The sequence below is a fragment of the Empidonax traillii genome, unplaced genomic scaffold, assembly GCF_003031625.1.
Source record: "Empidonax traillii isolate 1590-97213 ecotype Southwest subspecies unplaced genomic scaffold, ASM303162v1 scaffold672:size601241, whole genome shotgun sequence".
Classification (NCBI taxonomy): Eukaryota; Metazoa; Chordata; class Aves; order Passeriformes; family Tyrannidae; genus Empidonax; species Empidonax traillii.
Genome location: NW_020955865.1, coordinates 229,358 through 253,477, shown reverse-complemented (window position 1 = coordinate 253,477; position 24,120 = coordinate 229,358). Strand labels below are relative to the sequence as shown.

Genomic DNA, 24,120 nt, shown 5'->3' with positions numbered 1-24,120 from the left:
AACCGCAGCAGTGTTGAATCAATGGTGATGATCAAGACTTGATGATCTCATAGGTCTTTTCCAACCTGGTCAATTCTATTCTATGCCTCTATGGCTAAAGCAAGCCGCAGCAGAATTCCAGCAGCTCTTTTCCATGTAGGATCTTACCCCCAACTTTGGAGCCCTGCTGCTGCTCCAGGAAGACTGCAGGGTGCTTGCCGCTCCATCAAAGCTGAGACAGGCAAAGTGCCAAAGCGCAACAGGGAATAATTTACTTTTTTTCTAAATTTCCTCTCTAAAATAAAAATAAACACTTTTCCCGATGCTAGCTTTCAGCATATGCAATGTTTGAAAACCTGCAGCTATCCTACTCTGCTTTCTTTTGCAGTGCTTGTTGGCGTGCCTTGTCCTTGCATATTTGGATGCATATGCTTAGATACAAAAAGTCAAATCCTGGATTAATAGTTGCTTCTTGCACACCATAACAAAAACAATAACAAAAATGTGGCATCCGGTTAGACTAAGTATTTGGAGTTTTATAATATTTAAATCTATATTATTTCAGTAAATAAATACTAATATATTAAATGTTACTACTAATGATAGCTATAATTATTAATTCTATTGCATCATGTTTTATATTATAATGTATACTGATATTATTAATAAGTTTAATGAAACCAATATTAATATTAGCTCTTGCTTAAAATAATTGGCTTTTTATGTTTTAGGGATTTTTAAGTTACTTATTTAAAGACTGTTCATTCTTTCTTGTCATTGTAGATGTTATGATCCTGTGTCCTGACAATGTCTAAATAGATGAGCTAAGTTGCCACAGACCATAAAAAAAGGCAACAGAGAGCACTATTCCCCTTTTCATTTTGTTGTGTGCCAAACAGAAATAATTTGGGCCCAAAATCCTCATAGTGTCCAAAGGTGCATACACAGATATTTTTACCACAAATGTTTTATACAAAATGATTTTTTTTCTTAGTAGGTTTTCCACTGTTAGTTGCAATTGTCCCCAGATGCTTTGCATAAATTACCAGCTAAAATTATTTTCCCTGAAGTTGATCAAAGACAGTCCAGAGAACATAGAGCATGTTTCCTGTGTCTTATTTGAGTATAGGAACAGCTAAAAGCAATCCCATTGGTGTTATGGCTCTGCCCCAAAGCAGAGATTTCTAATCATTCCAGCAGAACTTGGCACCTCAGAGGCTGTGGACACTCACACCCATGAAATGATTGCACAACGAACATCCACAGAAAAGATTTGGTCCCAAGCAGCAATCAGAGCCACCTTGCTGCCAAGAGAACAAGGACATACATTTTACAGCTTCCTATGGCAGCCTTGTCCCCTGCAACAACTTATCTGCAGAAGAACAGAAGAAACTGTCTTGTGTCCTCTACCTTGGTAGTTGTTGATGGTTGAGTTTTATTTATCAGAGGCTCCATCCAAAAAATAACATAATGTGTCTAAGGAGATACGGATGATGGTTGTTGTTTTTTTTTTTTGTAACAAGGTTGTTTCACAAGCTTTCTCTGTACTTGGAGTGTTTAGTTGTACTGCTCATTGTGGAAGTATTTGAATACAAAGTAAATGGAGCAGTTCACAAAGGTTTACAAAAAGTCCAATAACACTTGCACATCTGACTATCACCGACAGCTTTCTCTTCTCCTGCAAGTTCAGGTAACATTAGCTGGGTTTGCCTGGCTATTGGACCTTGCTTCTCATGTACCTTCAATAACTTGAGCTAGTCTTCATGAAAGAAAAGTCATCACCAAATGCCCCTTCTTTATCTCATGGTCCAGATCAAACCTTTATCAGTTACTCAGGTTCAGCCTCCTCCTTATTACATTTAAGCTAAGCCATCCACACAGCTTCTACTCTGGAGATGTTGAAGTTCCCTCAGCCTTGTTTAAGAGTGACATTTAGCAAACAGGCATTTCATATTATTATTGCACTGGCAAATACAGTACAAAAAACTAAGTTCTCAAGTGGCACGTTGCTTTTAGTCTTGAACTTGAAAAATACTCATACTTTGCTGTGAAGTCCCTTCATAAACTATTTGATGCATTTCATATAAACATGCATGAAAGGACACAGGACAACAATGTTACTTTAGCCAGACATATGAGTAGGATTAACACATATCAGACTTCTGGCAATAACCAGTCACTTCAGAATGACAGTGGATTCTGGATGAAATGACCTCTTCCCCCTTATTTTAGGGATATTGTGATAGATTCAAAGAAACTATTTTTCATTACTTACGTCTCAAGGATGTTTTGGAAACATCTGGTGCAGAATCTTCTGTTATCCCAATAGTTACCTTGTAAATGCACTTGTCAAGAAGAGGTGCATGCTGAAAAATTAAGCAGCCCATTAAGTCATCTAAACAGACAAAATTTTAACTAGCACAATTAAAAAGTGCAATATGACACAAAATTTATATGGTGTTCATGGGCATATTTCTGGAAAAGGCTGTGCATTTATGTTGTGCAGCATGCTGCATAAGATATGTGATCAAAATGACAGGAAAGTGTGAACATGAAGAGACATACTGCAGATGTTTTTGAAAATTATCTCGCAGATGCCATTTTCACTCTATAATGTAATTTTTTATTCATCAAAAGAAATAAGAGAGAAAGACAAGGACAGGTTGGTAGTTTAGAAATAAAAAGATTCATTGCCTTCAACAAAAGATAATCTTCAACTAAAAGTAAAGTCTGTCTAGGGATTTCAAGTAGGAACATGACATCCTTCCAAAGAAATTACTTTCCCTGCCATTCACAGCTTGCACTGGTTGGCACTGGGTTGGACTTAGTCACCACCCCACTGGAGAAAAATGCACATGTACAGTCCCACCTCCTTCATTCTACAAAGGCTTTTCTCCAAGTTGGCATTATTTAATAGAAGAAACCACCGAGAACAGTATAGAAAGCTGTTGTTGCCAGTTAGGATGATGCAATTTTAGAGACTTTGCTTGTTGTTTGGGGTTTTTTTCAACAAAAAAATCACACGTGAAATAGTGTAACGGAAGATTCTGACTGACATCAGGATTCAAATATATCCATCAAGATTTATACTAGCCAGCACAAACAGAAACCTAGGAGTTTTTGAAGTTTTGATTTTGAGTTCTCTCCTAATTCTTGCTATGGAAACTTATCCAATGCATGTATGAAAGTACTGCAAGTTTATGGTGAGTGATGGAACTTTAGTCTTGAGACCTACATAGCCAACACTAGATTCATGACTTTCAAAGCTTTCACATCCTTTTCAGCCTTCCAAACCACTCTACCCACAGAACCTTCCAGAACGCTTTTGCTCTCCGTGTACTATTTTCTTTCCTCTTCTTTCGGCCCTGCCTTTGGAGCCAAGGACTCTGATAGTCTCCTTCATTCAGCATCCAAAATCCAATTGAGCAGCAGTGACTTCTCTATACTGATAACTCGCATATATCTCAGTTTCTTAAAAGGCACAGCTCTTTGCAGGATCAAGTAAACAGAAAATTTTAAAAAGCCCTGAGAAACTATTGTAGAAGAAGTGGAAAAAGAGTAAGCTCATCTTTCATTAAAAAGCAGGAAAAAACAGAGTTTTCCCATGCTACTGAATCTCTCTTATAGATCTGGAATTTCTTATATCTTATAGAAATAGTATCAGCTGCTCTCTTCCCACAAGCATCACCAGACTTCTAAAATGATGGGAAAAGAAGGCAAAAGAGCTGAGTACCTCCTCTGGATTCTATCACCATCTGTTTTTCCCAGAAGGCAGGAGAGAGAGTGGATTAGAGTCCTTATCCCACATCAGCATTCTTAAAACTCTTGAAGTCTGTAGTTCCCAGTTCCAAAAGAAACAGACATAGTTCTAATCAAAATTGTTGACTACGGTGATTGGCAAGTGCAAAATGTCTTCAGATGCAAAAAGAAGTCTATCACTGTCACAGAGGTACACAAAAACAACTTCACAAAGACAACAGACTCAGATAAACTTTAATTTGCAACCAAAACCAGTGGCCAAAACTAACAAACAAGAGCAGTAACTACAATGACAGCGCACTGACATTTAACAAGTTACAGGTTTGGTATACCAGTTGGGGATATTGTCACTACACAGATAAGAAAGATCCAAAGTGCACACGCCCTCACACACACATACAAGGGAGGTCTCTCACTCAGGGGTAACCAGAAGATCAGTTTACTTCACCAAAAGGATCAAAGAATCACTCAAGGGTGTCCAGTAGTAAAATGGTCACTCAGGAAAAGGGGTGGGGGTGAGGGCACTCAGTACTGGTAAATGTCCTTGGGTATCATCCAAATGGGAGGACTTCCCCTCACAGAACCACTGCTCCAAGGAAAACCACACCCAGGTCATTTCTGGCAGGGGCCACATTTGCATCTCTAAAGAAGGGCCATGAAGCTGTTGGTCTAGAGCACAAGTCTTAAGTGGAGAAGCTAATGGAGCTGGGATTGTTTAATCTGGAGAAAAGAAGGCTTAGAGCAGACCTTATCATTTTCCACAGCTACATGAAAAGAAGATGTAGGAAGGTGGGGGTTGGGTCTCTCCTCCCATGCGACAAGTGACAGGACAAGAGGAAATGGCCTCAAATTGCACCAGGGGAAGTTTAGATTGGATATTAGAAAAAAATTCTTCACCAAGACAGTGATCAGGCACTGGAATAGGCTGCCCAAGGAAATCGTGTCACCAACCTTGGAAGTGTCCAAAAAATGTGTACATGTGGCATTTGGGGACCTGGTTTAGTGGTGAGCACGGCAGTGTTGGATTAATGGTTGGATTCAATGATCTTGGAGGTCTCTTCCAACCTTAATGATTCTGTAACCTGGTTGGATCAGGGCTTGTGGTCACAGAAACTTCTCTAGATGAAGGCGCTTCTCACTGGCTGGGGACCTGGTCTGCTCATCAAGAGGCCCTGCCTTTGTTCCTGCCACTGGGCAGGAACAGGGTGAGGTGGTGGAGGTCATGTTGTGCATGCCACAGCCATGGTGTGGTGCCCTAAGGGGAGACAATACGGACACAAAAGGCTGAGGTCCACCATGTATCGGCTGAGGGTGAATGTGGGGGGTGTGTGCACCTGCCACAACCACAAATATGAAACTCTGTCCCAAGACCTCCTCTGACCCCTGCATGGGCACTGAAGACACTAGAAATAGTTACAAACTTGTCTGAACTTCAGATCTTGCCCTCACGCCCAAGCACAGCCGTGAGAAAATGTTGAACAGGCCTGGGCCACACATACTATCTAGTCAAGCAGCTGGGCAGCTTCAGAACATATCCTAGAGGCAGGAATGGTAGAAAAGCCCTAGGCCCCATCTCTGCCTACATAGTCCAGGTAGAAGTTTAGCAGATGGTGGATGCTTTGCTCCCCAATTTTGCTTCTAACAGCCTGAATTGATCTTGCTACCAAGAAAACAAAAAGTAATAATCAAAACTATTTTTCCAACCAATATTAATCAATAAAAAAGAAATTAGTTAGAAGGAATACAATCCACTTGAAACTGATTCATGTGATTCCCTCACTAACATAACAAGAAAGTTATTAAGCATTATCAGAGGAAACTAATAATTGACTGATGAACCTCCCAGAGTTTAGAGCTATAGTGTTTTCTGACTATAGTGTTCACAATTAAAAATGTCTAAGACACTTTCCAGTGCTGGTCTTGCTATTCACCACTATTATAGAAGAGAAAAGGTCTGTAGCCACAATGCAAGAAATAGAACGGTCATTCCTGTCCATGCTAATACTACACGTTTTACAAATCTTTTCCTCCCTGAACACCCTGGTTTCAGGGTGTTATAACCTCATGACCTGCATAATCTAGGACATGAGAACAGTACTGAAAACTATGCACTGTACATTAAGTACAAAAACATGTCCCTTTTAGAGAAGAATGACTGAATTCTACATTTACATAGTAGTAAAGCCTTCATTAAGGCCACTTAGGCATGAAAAATGTTATAATTTTTTTTCAAGATCTTACTGTAAGACTCAAACCAATTAATGCTTAGTTAAATCTTGTGCTGGACCTGAGGTTGCTCATAATGGCCACTGGAGGAAAACGAATATACAGAAAGCAGAAGTCCTTTGTTATACCATCAGGAAGCTCTGTTTGTGACTGCACTGCTTTTTGACATACCTTACGTGAAATCAGATAGAAATTAGTGACACTGTCAGTTAAAGCATAGTGAAACTGAAGTATAAAAGCCATTATTAAGAGTAGAAATATGTATGTTTCTTAAATTATATATTGATGATATTTATCACCGTTTGGGATTCAAAAGCTCCTTCAAAAGCTCACACAAGCACTCCAAAGCTGCTTGTGTGAAATTGGGATCTTTGTAATTTTCTTCTCTTTTCTAAATATGAAGTCCTTTTGTATACTCTTAAGCATAAGGTTCTCTGCATATATTCACATCTTCGCAGCATCTCTGCTACTAGCATGTAAAAAATAAATGTTACCTAATAGCTACATAAGCTTCTGTTACTAGACTTTTGCCAGAAGCAGGCATCTGCGCAAGAGAAACCGTGGTATTCAGAGACTCTACAGCACCCTTTGTGTCACAGAAGTATTTAATAATAAGCATGTAGATTTAATGAAAATCTTCAGCAAAAAACTACCATTATCTCACCTGGGTAGAACCTCTTTAAAATAAGAAATAGAAAGACGAAAGATTTCATTCTAGCTTGCTGTCAAGGAGCTACCAACAACTGCCACTTGCAGGATTGCATTTGTGCAAGATCTTCTGTAAGGTTGGAAACTTTTCCCTTCATGAGAAACCGTATAAATCTAATGCTGATGTCACCTGAAACTAAGCAATGCGGGGGAATGCATGTTGTCCGGAGGAACAACGAGGCATGCGCAGAGGATTAACAAGACAGTATGACTAGTTACAGCCTATTTTTAGTAGTACTTTGATTTTAAACATGTTTGTATTCTTGAAAGCTGCCTGGTATTTCTATTCAGGGAAGAGAATGAAGGTTAAAAAGCAGAGAAAAGCAGAAGATGAGGAAAGCAGATGATCCTCTCTGTTTAGGTTCTGAAAGGAGAGGAAATGTTGTATCAGTCTAGATTTTGGGGTTTGCATAAAGCTGCTTGAAAGGGACAGTCTCCCCCCAGCAGTGAGAAATGCAGAAGAGGTCATATTTTTTGAGGTATTCGAACTTCTCTGCTGGTCCAATCCTGAGAAGTGTGGGAAGGCTGCTGAGAATTCAGGTTCCCAATTTATTTCCTTGACAGCAAATCAAAAAATAAATAAGACAGGGGAAGAAAGGAATGGGAAAGTTTCTTCTGTGTTGATGCACAGGCTAATTAAATTAAATTAGTACTGAGAATCTAGAAATCACAGGACTAAAGAATTATTATAACAATTATAAAAATTGCTCTGGGGTTTCCACCACTGAGTGGATTTCTCGGTAAAAATTAATTTTGCTAGCCATAAAAATCCAAGAACATTTCTCTCAGCTTCTGTTAAAACTACTATATTTTTAACCTAAGACAAACATCATGTTTGCATGTTTTTATAAAGGCTGTGCTACATTTAATATTCCTTCCTGTGTTTTCTCTTTGATTTCTACAATAAGCATTGATTAATTATTTCCTATTTACACTGCTTTCCCTAGTGTAAGATATTTCAGTCCTTTTAAGTGGTTAGTCTTGGAAGGAACTGTCAATCTTGATGTAGTCTAATTGATTTTTTGGATTGCGTATTCTGATTTTAACAATTCTGTCAATATTCACAAAAAAAAAAAATGAAAGAAAGAAAAAAGAGAAAGCTTTGCAGAAAATATTTTATGAACCAAATTTTATTGTCTATTCTTGCTTATACTGTTGTTCTCTCTTTTTATTAGCCTCCAAAATTCACATTTGAACTACCATACCCAGAGTTCCCATCCAAACAAGACTTTTCTATTATTCTAATATTCAGGATATTTTTAGGTTGATTCTCAGTTGAAATGGAAAGAATAATTTGCCTAATATTAAAATGAAAGTTAAAGTTTGTACGATGATCTATATTTATGCACCAGCTCATCTGTTTTCTGTTCTCTTGCCTTCATTTAGTTTTTGCATTGAAGCAGTAGTCTAAAAAGATCTTCTAAAATAAAATAAAATACTTATTCCAGTTATTCAGAAGGTTCTAGAAGTTCCTACAGCTAGCTAAGACTTCTTTTACAGATCTGCTGGCTGCTCACATCAAGAGCAGAGAGTCCCCAAAACAAACAGCTTAGTCTGGAGAAGTTGTTTGTGTGAAGACTGCATCATGATGAATATTTATATGGAAATGAATTGAGGTTGCACAGATAAAGCATGCTTCCCTGACTTAAAAGAAATGCGGTACGCGATAGATACATACATTATTCACACACAAAATAGGATCAGAGTCTTTTAATAGAAGTGTTCCTGAAGCCATGTCCTTTCCCTCTGCCTAGATCAGGTCTGTAACAAGTATGACTGCTGCTTGTAGTAGAAGAAATACGTGATGGCTTTCTGCTCTGTGTTTCAGATTGTGCAAGTCACGTTTTCAAAAGTGCTACAGTTTGTTCAGATTCTATCAGTTTTTCTTAGAGTAGAAACCATATTCATGACACAAAAAAATATTACAAGCCCCTGATTCAATGCCACAGGTCAGCAGACTTTTTTAAGGAAATCTTTATAAAGATATTTAAGAGATCATTAGGGCCCTCATTGCTTTAGAGGTAGCAACAAGCTCAATGCTACAGAGAAATCAACAGTTATGCCTCTGACAACAGCGCATAATGTTACCTGATAGCACTGCTCAGCACACAAAAACTTCGGTTTGGTTTATTTTGCATCTGCCCTTCCCTGTTTAATACAGTACCACAGAAAATTACCTCACCTTTTGCATTTTAAATCTCTTTCTAACTTTTTGTACTTCTTTTGCTCAGAACCTAGTTTTCAAGCAAGCTGACCTACTTTATCTTATTTTGGTACTTCCAGTAAATTCCCTTAAGCTTGTCTACTCCAACATTGCTTAAAATGTCTTCTATATACTGGTAATCACTCTTTTTAAAGCAAAAAGAGCTACCATGACTAATACAAAGATAATCTATTAGTCCTTCTGAAAGTCAGTAAGATAGTTTTACATGGCAATGGTATGTTTCTCATTTAACTCTTTGTGAAAATGGCTGATGTAGTTTGGAAGTTAAACCAAACAAAAACACTCATGCTGAGACAGGTTTCTGCAGGTGCTGAACTTTATCCCAAATCCCATTTTCGTACAATTTTAAGCAAAGACAAATACTATCTAATAATGGGAGGTACAAGGCAACTGTAATACAAGTGGCACTAATGGTCCCACTTTCAATAAACCTATACCCCTTTTTTCAGCAGGATACTTTAAGGAAGCTACTTTAAGAGCTGCTATTTTTTTAGAGTATTTACATGAAAGAAGCTCTCCAAAAAAGAAGTGGTAGATTGTTTTACTTCTATCATGCTCAAATATGACAAGTAGCAAAAAAATACCATGGTGATGATTTGATAAAATTAGGTTTGGATAACTGTTGCTCTACAACTATTACTTTCGTAGCTGAATTCCTACTATAAGGTTTGTTTTTCTCACTTTAAAAATATTCAAGCAGCCAGTAAAAGGGGTATATAAAATTTGTGGTGAAGGTTGGAGTTCTGTGAAAACAAAGGAGGGGGGTGCGGTGGGGAGAGTTTGTGTCTCTGTATGTAGGAGGGATGAGTTATAAATCCTGAACTGTACTGTAAAGAAGATCAGGGGAAAAGAGACTTTTGAGTGGTCTTCTGTCTTTTGATGAGTTGAGATTTGTAGGAGGTCAGGAGACTTATCTAATTTCTGTACGTTTCACACAGAGATTTGTTATTGTAGCTGTGCTTACTGGTAAGTTTTCTATCTGCAACATAAATTCCAGCATTGGGAGAGCAAAGCATGTATCAAAGAGCACTGTTTTCTTCTTTCTGTGTACCAACAATGATACAGTAGGGCAGTACAGACATACTAGTGTTTATTGTAAATCTTAAGAACAACAGTATTTGTCCCACAAGAAGCAAGTTTTTGACAAGTGCCTATCAAAGAAGAAAAGAGATGTTCATCATCTGATAGAAGCTGAATAAATCCTAGACCCCTTATCCATGAGGAAAATTAACCTCAACAGGAGTTTTTCAAATATCTAGTACTTGTCACAGCATGTTTTTCATAAGGTTTTTATCTTTATTTATTTATTTATTTATTCTATTGTATAGCTTTCCTCTTTAATCATCACTATGTTCCTGAAAAATCTTGAGGAATATATATCAAAATTATTTAGAAAATATCTCACTACAGGTTCTGGCTTTATAGGTTCTGACTTCATAACACTATACTGACCAAGATATAGAAAAACAATATGGCAAAACCGTAGTCAGAATATGGATGAACTAACTCACTGATACAGTGACTAATCAGAGCAAGAAGCATAGCCCCAGAACAGCTTCTCCTTGGCTTTAGGATCCTTGTCATGTCAAAATTCTTACAGATTCATTTAACTGAGTCTCTTTAATCCCCACACAGTTACATTTTCAAGGCAATTGCGTTAACTACATTTGTTTGAGTTTGATCAAAAACTTATTTCTTGGTTAAAGTTTGGAACACTGTAAAAATCCCAAAAAGCTACATAGTATAGGTAAATATTATCAAATCAAAATTATTATAAAACTGTGAAAAGAACACAAAATATTTCATATGAGTGTTCAGGAGGTGAATAAATTTCATTCCTTTTTAAAAAACAGTAAAGACCCTATTTATAGATTTACTTACTGGACTTGTATTACTCCCAGGAGTAAGTAGACATACCCTGCTGCTGGATATGACTGGATACCACATCTAATTATTTTTTCCTTAGGTAGAACTATGTATTGAAAGCAAGAAACAAAAAACAGTTCAAAGTGTTTTACTTCAAGTTCAGATCTAAATATACATATTCATTAGCTGTTCCCACAATTCAAAAAAGATGTGGATGGACTTCAGAGGGTCCAAGGGAGGGCCACAGAGATGGTGCAAGGGCTGGAGAACCCACCCTGCGAGGAGATCAAAGGACTTAGTTCTCTTGTCCTCGACGAAGGCTCAGGAGGGACCTTCTCTTCTCCCTGGAGAAGAGAATGCTCAAGAGGAACATCATCACAGCATTCTTGTATATAAAGGGCAGAGAAAAGAGGAGCACCACAAGGAGCCACATGGAGAAGACGAAACAAGGAGTGCAAGTTGCACCAGGACACATTTCATTTCAATGTAAGGAAAAATGTTTTTAAAGAGAGAGCAACCATTCACTAGAGCAACATCCCCAGCACTGGAGGTTTTCAGAATGCAGCTAGGCAAGGTCATAGGCTACCTTTCCCATGAAAGGTTGGACCAGAGGAACTTTTAAGCATCCCTTCCCCAGAGAACAGTCCTGGGCTCTTCCATGATTTTCTTGTTCTATTTTCAGTTACCACAACAAGAATCATAGCTAATAAGTATTACTGAAAACAAAGCCAGTCATTAAGTCCTGGTTTGCATGACTAGCCTTAGAAAATGCTGAACATTATTCCATGAAAGATTCTCCAAAGAGTATTTGGATCAGAAAACTGCATCATGCTGACTTTCTCACTTGAAATTCTTGAAAATCTCAGTCCATGGTAATCCAGAAGTAGTGATGATCACTGTTCTTCTGGGGAAAGAGAGAAGACAGGGTGTTTATTGTTCTTTATGAGAAGTTGGAAGAAAAAAATCATGGAATACTTCTCCTTAAAGATCCAATTTGCTCTCGTAGGTCACTGAAGGATCTTTCAATGAACATACTTTATTTGACATTTGATAAGGTAGAGCTGTTTGTCAAAGTTGATGTCACATGTCAGTGTTTGGCAGAGTGGCCTTCTTTTCAAGGATGCTAGCTATCCATAGTAGGTCCCTTCTCTAACCTTGAATATATAACTCACCTTCCCCCTTACTCACTGAGCATACACTGTACATGCTCAGGAGCACTTTAGTAGAATAAATTTTACCTAATTTGAACTCATTTGGACAGACTTTGGCATTTCTTCCACTATTTGAAAAGCAGCTCATGATTCTGCAAATGCTGTTGTACGCATTGAGCTCTACGGATCAGCTTCACCAAACTAAGTATGTGCATTGACATTTGGGCATTAAATCCCTAACTTTCACCATTCCTTTGGATTGGGGGGTTTTTTTCACGGTTTTATCGTATTGTTGGATGAGTAGCAAATTCTCCTATGTGAGCCAATTACACTGGAAAGTATACAGGCACTAATCCCAGGATCCTGGCTATTCAAGCCACATTGAACATTTAGATTCTTCTGATCCCAATTCCTGCTCTGTTTTCAGTTGAAAGTTGAAATCTTTCATTTGCAGCCTAGAAGATGGTATATTCTTATGGTCCATAAGGGTTTTCAGTGAAGGCACAGCAATGCTGCAATAATGGCGAAACACCCTCTGCTGTGATGTAACCACTTACATGTTTTGCAAGAAGATCATAACCAGGACACTGTAGAGTCATGTATGAAAACATACAACAGAAGCAACAGCTGTGGGGTGGTCTTCTTGGAGCTAAGGCATCTGTCCCAATAGTTGGTGAGCATTCTGAAGGGTATAAGTGAACAACGTCGACAGTGTGCTGAATCCTGCTAATATTTTCTTTATACATTTCCTTGGGGTGAGGCAATCACAGACAGTTGATGCTTTCAGTTAAAAGGTATCTATTTATTTTATGCCTAGGTAGGGTGATGTTTGGGGTTTTTTTTTCCCAGTGAATGTTAACACGCAACTCATTGCTTGGTAAATACACATTTTACAGGACGTTTGCTAAACCATTCAACACAAATAGATCTGTCACAAAACAAATTCTGTTTCCCATATCCAGAAACTAAAAACCATGCCCAATTTGCTCTAATTCGTTAATTGTAAAGAAGTACAGGAATTGTACCTCCTTACACTTTATCATACAGCAGTATTTAAATAGTGGCATCTATTAATATAATATTGGACACTGGGAAAAAAATAGAAGACAAAACCAGTGACCTAATAAGACAGGTCATTGCGGAATCCAAAGAGATGCTGCATGAATAAAGAGGTCCATGAATGCGGTCAGTGTTACTGAAGCAGGAGACTCTAAATTATGCTAAGGTACACGTCACTCGTAAGAGTGAACACACAACCTGACCTCTGCTTTGAGATTCAGAGACACACTGTTTCATCCAGCAGCCACGTGCCCCTGAAAAAGGACTGCTGAGCTTATGAAGAACATGGAGATGGATGAAACAGAAGGAGGGCCTATTTGAGACACATTCCAAGTAACCCGAATTTGTCCAGGATTTCTCTTGAGAAGGGCTGGCAATGCCCTGGAACTGACTGACTTCAGGTACCAGCCTTCCTTCCACAGCCCACAGCAGCACGCTGCTGGAGTACTACTGCTGCCAACACTGACTGAAACAGCGAGCAAACCCCAACATTGCCTATTATTTTCTCCTACTGTCGCACCCAAAGCCTTCCTCCCACGGCATCCTTAGTCAGCGCGTGGGCGCAGAGCCGCGTGTGTGTGCACAGGGGCTGGAAACCGCGTTGTAGCTGCGAGGATGCCGAGCCTGGCGGGGGCTGCCTCGGCCTCTCCGGGGCCACTGTCACCGTGCGGGTCCCTCTCCGTGAGAGGCCTCCGCCTCGGCTTCTCCCCCGGGGATGCCGGGCGAGAGGATGTCTGTCTGTCAGGGTCTTAGCCTTGGGGAGGTGTGAACGCCGCTCCCGGGGCTCACACGGGCGGCACGGCGGCCCTTCCAGGAGGGAGGAAACAGGGAGGGAAGGAGGAAACAAGGAGGGCGGGTGGTGTGTAGGCAGCGAGGAGGCGAGGGTCTCCCAGACCTCCCGCTCTGCGCCCTGGCTGGGAGACCCTGGCCCCCCGAGGCGAGGCGGCTGGGAGAGAGGCGGAGGGTCGGGCGGGGAGGGGGCTGCGAGCGTGTGTGTGTGTGCGCCTGTGTGTGGGCGCGGGCGCCCCCGCCCTTCCCCCGGCGTTGCTGCGCGGTGGGCTGGCGCTGGGGTATTTACGGTAACGTGGACCCGGCGGTGGCAGCTCGGCCGGTGTCAGGTGATCGGCGCCGAGGAGCCGCCGCCGCCCGGGAGGAAGATGCAAGATGGCCCAGCGGGGCCGTGAGGGGCTCCGCGGCGCCCCTTCCCCGCCCGCCGCCTGCCTGGCCGGCGGGAAGCGCTGAGGCCAGCCCCGCCGCGCTACAGCCCGTCCCCGGCGGCGGCACCGAGCCATGGGGCTCTGCTACAGCCTGCGCCCGCGGCTCTTCGGCGACGCCGGCGGCGGCGGCTCCATCTCCAGCGCCGGCGCCGCCTCGGAGCCCGAAGTGCCGGCGGAGCCTCACGCCGCCCCGCAGCCGCAGCCTCTTGGCGTCCCGCTCCGGCCCGGCGGTAAGCCCGGCGGGGAGGCGGACGGGCCGCCGCTGCTGCTGCAGAACGGCGGCGGCGGCAACGGGGCGGCCCCCGAGCGGCAGCCGGCGCTGCCCAAGGCCGGCGGCCCCGGCCTGGGCGGCGGGGGGAAGGCGGCGCGGCAGCAGGCGCTGCACCAGCCGCCGGCGCTGCAGAGGACCTGGGAGAAGCTGCGCCTGGAGGAGCGGGAGGCGGAGAAGGAGGCGAGGAAAGTCAGCAAGAGCATCGACCGGGCGCTCAAGGAGCAGAAGCGGGAGTACAAGCAGACGCACCGCCTGCTGCTGCTCGGTACGTGTGTGTGTGTGTGTGTGTGTGCGGGGGTGTGCCGGGGCGGGCAGGTGCCCCGCGGGACTCCCCGGCAGCGCCCCCTCCGCGGCTTCCCCTGTTTTCTTTGGGAACCCTCCATCCCTCCTTTGTCTCCCCGCTGCCCTCTCCTCGGCCCTGCCCTCCCGCCCCCCGGCCGTGGCCGTCCCCGGGCTCTGCCCCAGACAGGTTTACACCTTCTTTTCCTTTCCTCCTCCCCCTCGTCTGTCCTCCTCCCTTCTGGTTCTGGCAGTGGTTTTGCAATGGAGGACACGGTCGGCGCTTGTCCTGCGAGGGCGAGCGGCTCCACCCAGACCGGCGGGCGGGAGCGATGCGGGAGGGGGAGCGGCGGGGTCTACCCGGGGACAGGAGCCCTGCCCGGGCCGGGGGCTGCTCCTATCGCCCCCGGGGCGGGAAGTTCGCTCAGAAACATTGACCCAGAAAAAAAAACCCCAGCACAGTAGAACGGAGGAAAAATGGCCATGCACAAGATGCGCGTAGCCTGTGGATGGTCCTACTCTGCCGGGTGTAACCAGGGATGCTTTACTGAGGAGCGGTACAGTGGGCTTGAGGCTCCTAAATGAGAGGAGTGCTGATGAGAAATAGGGTCTTTATGTAAAGAATCAGCAAGCAGAGTAAGGGGAAATAAGCGGGTGTAGGTATGTACATTCCTTAGGCATCGCCTCAACTACAAGATGTGTTCTTCAGCTGTTGGCTCTCAGATTTATTTTTTTTTTTAAGGATGATCTGTCAGCTTTTGTCCCCTCTTCTCTGAGGTGCTACGTGCGGTCTGCTATTGCCACTGCTCTTTCTAAGCATTAGTTAATAGTCCTCTCCAGAGGATTTGTACCAGCTGATACATTTACAGTATGAAAACCACAGGGGTATCTAATACAAGCATCTCATTTCCTGCAGGAAACAGAACAGTCATACTGCAGGGCTTTTTTTTTTTTTTTTTATGGTCTGAGAAGAGGGCTTATTTGGCCTCTCAGCTGAGGTCATATATATCTGTTTTCTGTCAGGATGAAAATACTGATTTGCTTTTGCATTAGCTTACTTTGTGTGTTTTTGTAAAGTTGCGTGGTACAAAGTTTTGGTGCTTATCTATGTCCATTCCAGATTTGGGGCAGTCTTTACGTCTTTCTTTATGAAGCTCTGTTTTTGTGTTACTGGACTTCTTCATTCCTGTTGGTGGGTGAGGGGAGGAGAAAATATGAAATACAGCAGCACATGAAAGGTATAAGCAATGTTCGCCAGAACTGTAGTGCTCTACTTCCAAAAACCAAATCACAGACTTTATATTCTTCCGTAAAATAACAGCCTGTAGGATACTAGCACAGTCAGTAAAAGGGAAGAGGAAGAAGACGTAATTCTCCATGGAATTACTAATATTATTTGTAAAATGTCTCTTCTGATTCTTGAACTGTTACAGTAATTAACTCTTAAAAATATGCCTTTTAAAATGAAATATTAATAATTTTAATTTTTTTTTCCTCCTGTAACATCTGAAAGTGTGTTGTGACTAGTATGGCTACAAGAAGGCAGAGATACTGGTTGGTGGCTTTCCTCTAGAGAGCATTGTAGTTGCTTGAACAAAAGGATCCTAACAAATAGATACCATGTGTAGTCTATAACATGGGTGGTTGTCATAGTAAACCAGAGCAGTAAACACCTGTTCAGAAACAATGCCATTTGAAAAATAAACCATCTCTGACCCTTGGCACCCTGAAAGAAACTCAACACTCCTGAGACTGACTGTGTTGAATTTTGTATTAAATCTGTGTCATAATCAAAAAAGATTCTCTTGATCTCCATATTGCTGGGAGGAAATGTTAGATTATTGTTTCAGCCTTGGCAGATCAGGGCCTGATATAAATGTTTGGTTTAGATGCAGAGAGAACTGCAGGTGCTTTGTGTTGCTGTTTGAAAGAAGTGGAAATGCTGCTCCAGATAAGAGGAAATTATTTAGAACGCGGAAGGGTTTATTTGTCAGAGAAGGAGTAAAGCGAAATTGCATTGCATAAGGTAATCTTTTTCAATCTTTCAGAGAGGAAAAGACTTAGGATGTACACAAAGACCTCTTAGAATAAAGAATATTATCAGCCTGATATTTTATAGCATTTCAGGTGGTAAAGAACAGGATCCCCGTCCTTAAGGTCTTCCTGGCAAAGTGAACCTGAAAAGCATACCTTTGCTAGAGAGAGGAGGAATATTATTGTAGATCAACATGGAGGAAATGCATAGCAGAGATGAAATGGTGAATGCAGTGACAGCAGAGCGCTGTCACAGAACAAACAAAGTTGAGCAACAGCGTTGGCGTGGGCTTTGTGTTTCTTTTTTTAAACACATGTTTGTAAATAATAGCCTCATATGCGTTTGTCCTTGTGTACCTTCTATACTATCTGGGGCGAGTTTAGAGGATATTATTGAAATTTTAGAGAAAAACACAGGATATATTTTAAGAAGCTACTACTAGATATCAAAAGGATATGCAAATAAATGCACTAATGTAAGAACACTAAGAATCTCTAGAGTCTAAGTAAGTAGTGTATTAGAAGAGAAGCTTCTATAAATGTTTGGAAACGACCTTTCCTTAGAACCACACTGATTCTTTTATTCTGTCAAATGAGAACAATCAGCTTTGTGATGAGCTGTGCATGTAAGTTACCAAGATATTATGAAGTCTCAAAGGCTTTATTTAGTGTATATTGGTAAATATCTCTCAAAGAGCCTGTTCTTGCCTGTCACAGCTTCCCCCCAGCTAATGTCTCATGCTGCTCATGATGTTTTGATGCTCTCCTCTAACCTACATTTGAAAACATTGAGTGTGTTTTGTCATAACCAGCAGTTGTGAAAGGGAGGGTGTATGCAGTAAGTCCTCAAGATCAACTCTGTCTGTGCCTCCCACGTTAATAGATGTGTATGTATCAGGTAATGTAGAGGCTTTACTGCTGCACTGGAATAACAGCAAATGCTGTTCGCATCTATTTGGGTTTTTTCTGCAAGAAAAAGAACCCGCGTAAAATGGAAACCAGCTTTCCACCACAGTTGGCTGTTTCTTGCTTAATGTCCACTTTAAAAAAAATCAGAAATTGTATGATTATTGATTTAATTGTTGTGCACTTGTATATGTGGGGGTTTTATTTCTTGGTCTTTTTGTAAGTGAAAATGTTCACCTGTGCAAAATTCCTAGGATGCTTTTACTAACCCTAAGATGAAGATTTTTTTGGTGTACATATCTATTGCGCAAATTTACAGGGCTTTATCATAGTCTTGTAGCTTTGGTTTCTGTCTTGGTTTCTGTTTGGTCTTTTTTTTCTAGAGAATTGTAATCACTCTCTTCTACAGAACTGTTTTAGCTGCTGATTTCCTAGAAACTGTAGAAACATTACAAATCACTTTATAGAAGCAATTTACATTCTCATTTCCATTCTCATATTTTAAACTATTTTGTGAGTAAGTGGGGTGAAGGGGAGTTGACTTTAAACAAAGTGTTCACCATTGTGGGATAATTAGGGCTCATGTAATGTTGAAGTAAGCCATAGATAGAATTTTTTTTTTCCTAGGTAGCTGTTGTCGTCTAACCTCTGGCTCCTATTTCTTCCATTTACCCTGACTCCTGGTTGCTGTCCTATGACTTTCTCAAGCAGAACACATTCTTTAACACTTCCCTGCTAAACTGAAACTGAAAGTGTTCTGAATAAGAGCTTTTCTATTCAACAGAAACTGAAAGTAATAATATAGGGATGGAGAGAGGGAAAACAGAGATAATAATTTTCTTCACTTAAAAGGTACTGTAACTGCTTACATGATATTTAAGTATTGACATGATAGCGAAATTTAGATACATTTGGTGATGTTTATGTGCAAAAGTATGTAAAATATATCATGAAACGTAACTCCTCTGAATTGATGGAAATCAAACACAAGGATGCCATGTCAAGCTTTGGAATCTGCTAAGCAAGAGATCCCAGAAACTCAGAGATGTATAGTAAAAGTAATGCTTTTTTAGTTTTCTTAACTATACACCTAAGGACTGTTGTCAGAAATAAACTTTGTTGCAAAGAGGGTTTCTGATCTTACAATGGCTTTTAGACTAAAACTGCAGTCTCCTTATATACTCTACATCAGCAAATCCTGAAGTTTATCATCCATCCCAAAGCCAATTTTAAGACTTAAAATTAAACCTAATAGATTTTACTTTAGAAATAACTTTAACTTGTATATAGTGTCAACTCATGCTTTTTGAGGAATGCTTGGATTTAGTTTAGCTTAACACACTGATACTTTCCCTGTGTCTGCATAAGACTGTATGCTTGAGGTGTATTTCTGTTACCACCAGAGATGATGCCCTCCTTTGTCTGTAAATGAGATTGACAGATTTAGGATCCCTATAGCCAGGTAATCCCAGCGTGAAGATAATGGATATATAATTGGTAGGAACAGGTATTTCCAGGACTTTGAAATAATGGGCTGCAAATACTGAGCGATGTAATAAAGTAAATAGGTTCTAACATCCCCAATCCTTTGCATCATTTGCATTTCTTCCCAAATGCTCTTCTGCTTTGGTTGTAACTTATGGCATCACAGGAAGTGGTATATGCACTCCTGCGGGTGAGGAAACCAGTAGGCAGAAGACACCAGGAAGAGCTGAATTAGTTCTTAACTTGGGGGTTTTAGTGTACTGAAAGCAATCCCTGATTTACAATACTTAGCTTTTCTTTTTCCTGTAAACTAACAACTAACTGCATTTAGCCCGTATTTAGATGTTTTAACTGATTTCCATTCTTTGGTTGATTTTGCTTGTCTTTCATCACTCAATATGTAAGAAAAAAAAGAACTATTTTGGATTTTCCCATGTTAAGCGTAGCAGTGCTGCAAGAGGCTTTTCCTACTGTGCAAGGACGGGTTCTGCATCTGCTACTTAGGCAGGATGAACATTCAGCTAGTAGGCAAGTTTCGTATATCAGTGTGTATTCCACAAATACTTACTGTAATATAGTGTCTTAATTAAGCAAACTATGCTGGTATGTTCTTTGTCATTTTAAGGTCCCATCACCATTCGAAACTTGTTGACTGCAGAAATTTTAAAGTGTATGTAAAACTCCTGGATTTGAATATTTGTTCTCTCTTTCTCCATGCCTTCCCTCCTCCCCCACCCCCCCAATTTAGAAGAAATACAGTTTGAATCATTCTTCCCATGCTCGTCCCTTTCCACTGCCCAACACACATATATAATTTTTTTTTTTCATTTTATTTTCTTTCACCCAGTGAAACTACAAATTTTGGGTAATATTTACTGGTGGTTTTTTTCTGAAAGTTGTGGCTTCCTTCAACTTACTTTTTTAATTTGGGTATCATTTGATTTTAGAAAGTTGAATTGATTTTTTTTTTAAATTAGTCTTATCTTTTTAATCCAGTAGACTGTCTGAGCTGTGGCAGAAACTTGACCTGCCCTCTGCTTACCAAGTTTACCTTATTTGATAGTTAAACCAATTCTAGAAATATTTTCCTTTTGCTGAATTGTGTGGAAGTGGTTGTTCTCTGTGGATTTTTAACAGTAGTAGAGAAACAAAATGGTGTAAATAAGACAAGAGCTGTTGCTTATCCCCCCTACAGAAGGAGTAACAACTTCTGAGAAGCATTTCTGAAGAAATGCTGCCTCGTGCCTGGCCTGTGCACATCATATTTTTGCTTTTTCCAAGAGTGGATGAGCATGTTCAGTGCACTGACTAGCAGTATTTCATATTGTCCCTGTAGCACTGTGTAGGTATGTGTGAAACACTTGTGTCTTGTGATGTCTCTGCACATGAATATTGAAGAAAAGTTTAAGAACTTAAAGCCTTGCTGAATAAGCTGTACGAAGAAGGACACACAAGTCCCACACTTGCTGCTTGGGACTAGAATAAGTAAAAACTACTTAAGAAAATATTTGTTACGTTCTTTTTCAGTGTTCGTGTGTGGAAGATCAAAAAATACAAGAAAAAAGCTGCCAATTAATGTCTATAACATAAGGCATAACATTAATCACCTGTAGTGGAAGATCTTAGCTGATAAGATCTCTGAAGTCAAACTTGAATTGCTTCCTCATAGTCTGGTATTTTACATTTGTTTGTTTTTAAACTTAAGTTTGAGGAATTATAAATTCCACTTATATTCAAAGTAATGTTAGGTTTAAGAATAATAAATTATTCTTTCTGAAAATACCGTTAGTGCAGTAGGCCAGGTCTAGGTAGAATTTTAAATTCTGTGCTGTTATCTTTATTTGAGAAAAGAATTTACATCATGTGGGAACAACATGCAGTCTGGAACTTAAAAGCTGTTTAAAAGCAGAAGGCTTTTGTTTTCCCAAGTATTTAAAAAAAAAGGAAAAAAAAAAAAAGAGAAGTCTTTCACTTTTTCTGTGATAGGCAATATAATTTTGACAATATCTTTTAAGAAGACTTCATTCCTTTAAGGGGCAAAAAGGAAGCTCTTCTCAGCAGTCAATTCAACCAAATTTTCTAGTTGGTCTTCAGAAAAAGAGAACATTGCTTCTCTGATTTGGGTTAGTGCATGCAATGGAGAAAGTAGCAGGCTTAAAAGTGTCTGTAATAAAAATCTGACAATAAATTGAGTCCTCACTCTCTGCGGGTATCATTTCCTCACACCCACCCTCTCTTTTTTTAATTTGAAAATACATACTTTTTGATACATGTAATATATTCTGTATTTAATTTGCCGTATGTGGATTAAAATGGATAGAAAGACTTGTGTTTTTCCACTATGAAGAATGAAGGCTATGTTAGACTGCTGGAAGTGTGGATAAATGTGGATCCTTAGTATTAGGTGAAAGTGTAATTTATACCAACAGTTTTCAATAAAAGATTGTTGCTGGAGACATTACCAAGTCTGTTATGCTACAGTTCTCTTATTTTTGGAGAATCAGTCATTCTGTATCTTGAAGAAAATGTAGAATGCACTTCATGGTGTAAGGCTGTGCCTTCTTCATAATCATTATTTTTCTGAACGCCTTACGTCACAGAATATTCTGAGCTGGAAGTGACCCATAAGGATCATCCAGTCCAACTCTCAACCCTGCACAGGACTATCCCCAGGAGTCACACCGTGTGCCTGAGAGTACCATCCAAATGCTTCTTGAATTGTCAGACTTAGTGCTGTGACCACTTCCCTGGGGAGCCTGTTCTAGCCACTGGATGAAGACCCTTTTTCTAATATCCAACCTAACCTTCCCTATACAACTTCAGGCCATTCCCTTGAGTTCTGTCACTGGTGGTCACCACAAAGAAGAGATCAGTGCCTGCCCCTCCTCTTCCCCTCCCAAGCAAGCTGTAGACTGCAAGGAGGTCTCTCCTCAGTCTCCTCTTCTCCAGGCTGAACAGACCAAGTGGCCTCAACCACTCCTCCTATGGCTTCCCCTCAAGGCCCTTCACCATCTTCGTTGCCCTCCTTTGGACGCTCTCTAACAGCTTAATATCTTTCTTATAGTGCAGAGGACCAAGCTACAACAAAAGCAAGTTGCTTTTTTTTCTTGGCTGAGAGCACTTATTCCTAGTTCACAGATTTGAATTAATTTCATGTTAATTGTAGAACCATTTTGTCTGCCAAATGATATTTTTTCAGACAGAGGTGCACATGTGTGTCTCTGTATGCCCACAGATGACCACTGACGTTATTGTAAAATGCAGTTGATTGCTCAGAGGAGTCCAGGTGAATTAAAAAAGCTGTAAAAAGTATGTGGTTGGATTATGTCCTGGCATATCTCGTAGGCTTAAATCTTCATAAGAACAGGGCAAGTGTAATGGATTCTGTAACAAGATTGTGTTTTTTCATCCTTTGACTCGCTGGACATTTGAATTACAAAATAGACTTGTGGTGTTATCTGCTGCCTGTTCCGAACTTCCTGTACTTGTCTAATTTACTGTCTAGGAGAGATATGAACAAGATATTAAGCACTTCTGACATGTACCAGCCTTTGCAAAAAAATGTTTCTTTTTTAATATTCTTATACAAACTATAAAACCTAAAATGCAGAAGAATATAATAATTTGTATAAAGGACATATGCAGAAATAAGCAGCTCATCATCTGAAAAGATATGAGCTTAAAGAGTTTGATGAAGGGTTTTTTGTGTTTGGTTTATTGTTTACATTTTTTTTAAGTTAAAATTTAATTTTAATTTAGTTTAAAAAAAAAATCCTCCTTTCCTCTTATAGGTAGCAAGGTGCTATGGAAGGTATTTACGTCTCATAATGTGTCCATTTTCCCCCCAGTCATTTAATTAGCTAATGTTAAAAACTGAACAAATTAAAGAAGTCCTTGATGCGTATGAGATGTTTTCCTGCTTCAGCTGTGCTTAAAAACCTCACAGTATACCACAGGTGTGCTACTGCTATGTGTGATGCTCTGCACCTTAGTCATGTACAAACAAGCAGGAAAACTGCATGAGGGATAGGCTATAACTTAAGATGACTTCCAGATCCTTTTATTCCTTGGGTCTACTTATTTGTGAGCATGCCTTAATGCAGAAGAGTAACTGTTCAAACTGTTTTGCTTTTATCCCTTGAAAATATTTCCATGAAGGAAACCAGATGGGAACTACAGGACAATAATTCTGGTTTAGATTGAGTAGTTGATCTTCCTTTGATTTTACATTTTGAATGAAAAGCAGAAATCTCATTCTTTAGAGTATTTTCTTATGCTTGGGATGTGATGAGGGGAGCAAAAAAACCAACCCAACCAACAAACCATCCATCTTTCATGTAAATTCTCATGGCTTTGGTTTGTTTAACAGAACTGTACTTCAGGTTCATATTAATCTGGATTGTCTTTATAGATGAAATAGCACTGAGAGGGGAACACAAGTTTCTGGCCCTTAGAGAAAGACTGGATAACAAACTGCATTTAAATAACTGCTATGTGTTGTTTCTTTTAGTAAATACATTTTTCTTCTTAATTTGGGGGACATTTTGAACAGCTCTACACTTTCTGTGATTCTCTGGTGCTCTAAAGCATTTGTTTTCTCTTAATGAAAGACAGTACAGAAGCAGTAGAGTTGAGCTTGATGTTCCTGTCATCTCGCTTTCAGATCAGGTGCAGTAGCAGTCCCTTTCCCGTGAGGTTTCAGGTGCAGCCAGAGTGTATAATGCTGTTATTCCAAATTCTATTGCTGCTTACTCAGGTTTTCTGGTTTTCTTATTCTACTCAGTATCTGGATTCATGAGCTTATTTGTTCAGTATTGTCTTTTTTTTTTTTTTTTTTTTTTTTTTTTTTTTTTTTTTTTTTTTTTTTTTTTTTTTTTTTTTTTTTTTTTTTTTTTTTTTTTTTTTTTTTTTTTTTTTTTTTTTTTTTTTTTTTTTTTTTTTTTTTTTTTTTTTTTT

The 24,120-nt window shown here is 40.2% G+C and overlaps 1 protein-coding gene across 1 annotated transcript in view; it reads left to right on the top strand.

Annotated features, from left to right (window-relative positions):
- Positions 1-14,047: 14,047 nt before the first annotated feature.
- Positions 14,048-24,120, top strand: part of GNAL (G protein subunit alpha L) — a 183,841-nt gene continuing 173,768 nt past the window's right edge. The window contains exon 1 of the mRNA XM_027899493.1: positions 14,048-14,725. Within this exon, the coding sequence (XP_027755294.1) occupies positions 14,263-14,725 (463 nt within the window). The 5' untranslated portion in view covers positions 14,048-14,262. The remainder of the gene's footprint in view (positions 14,726-24,120) is intronic.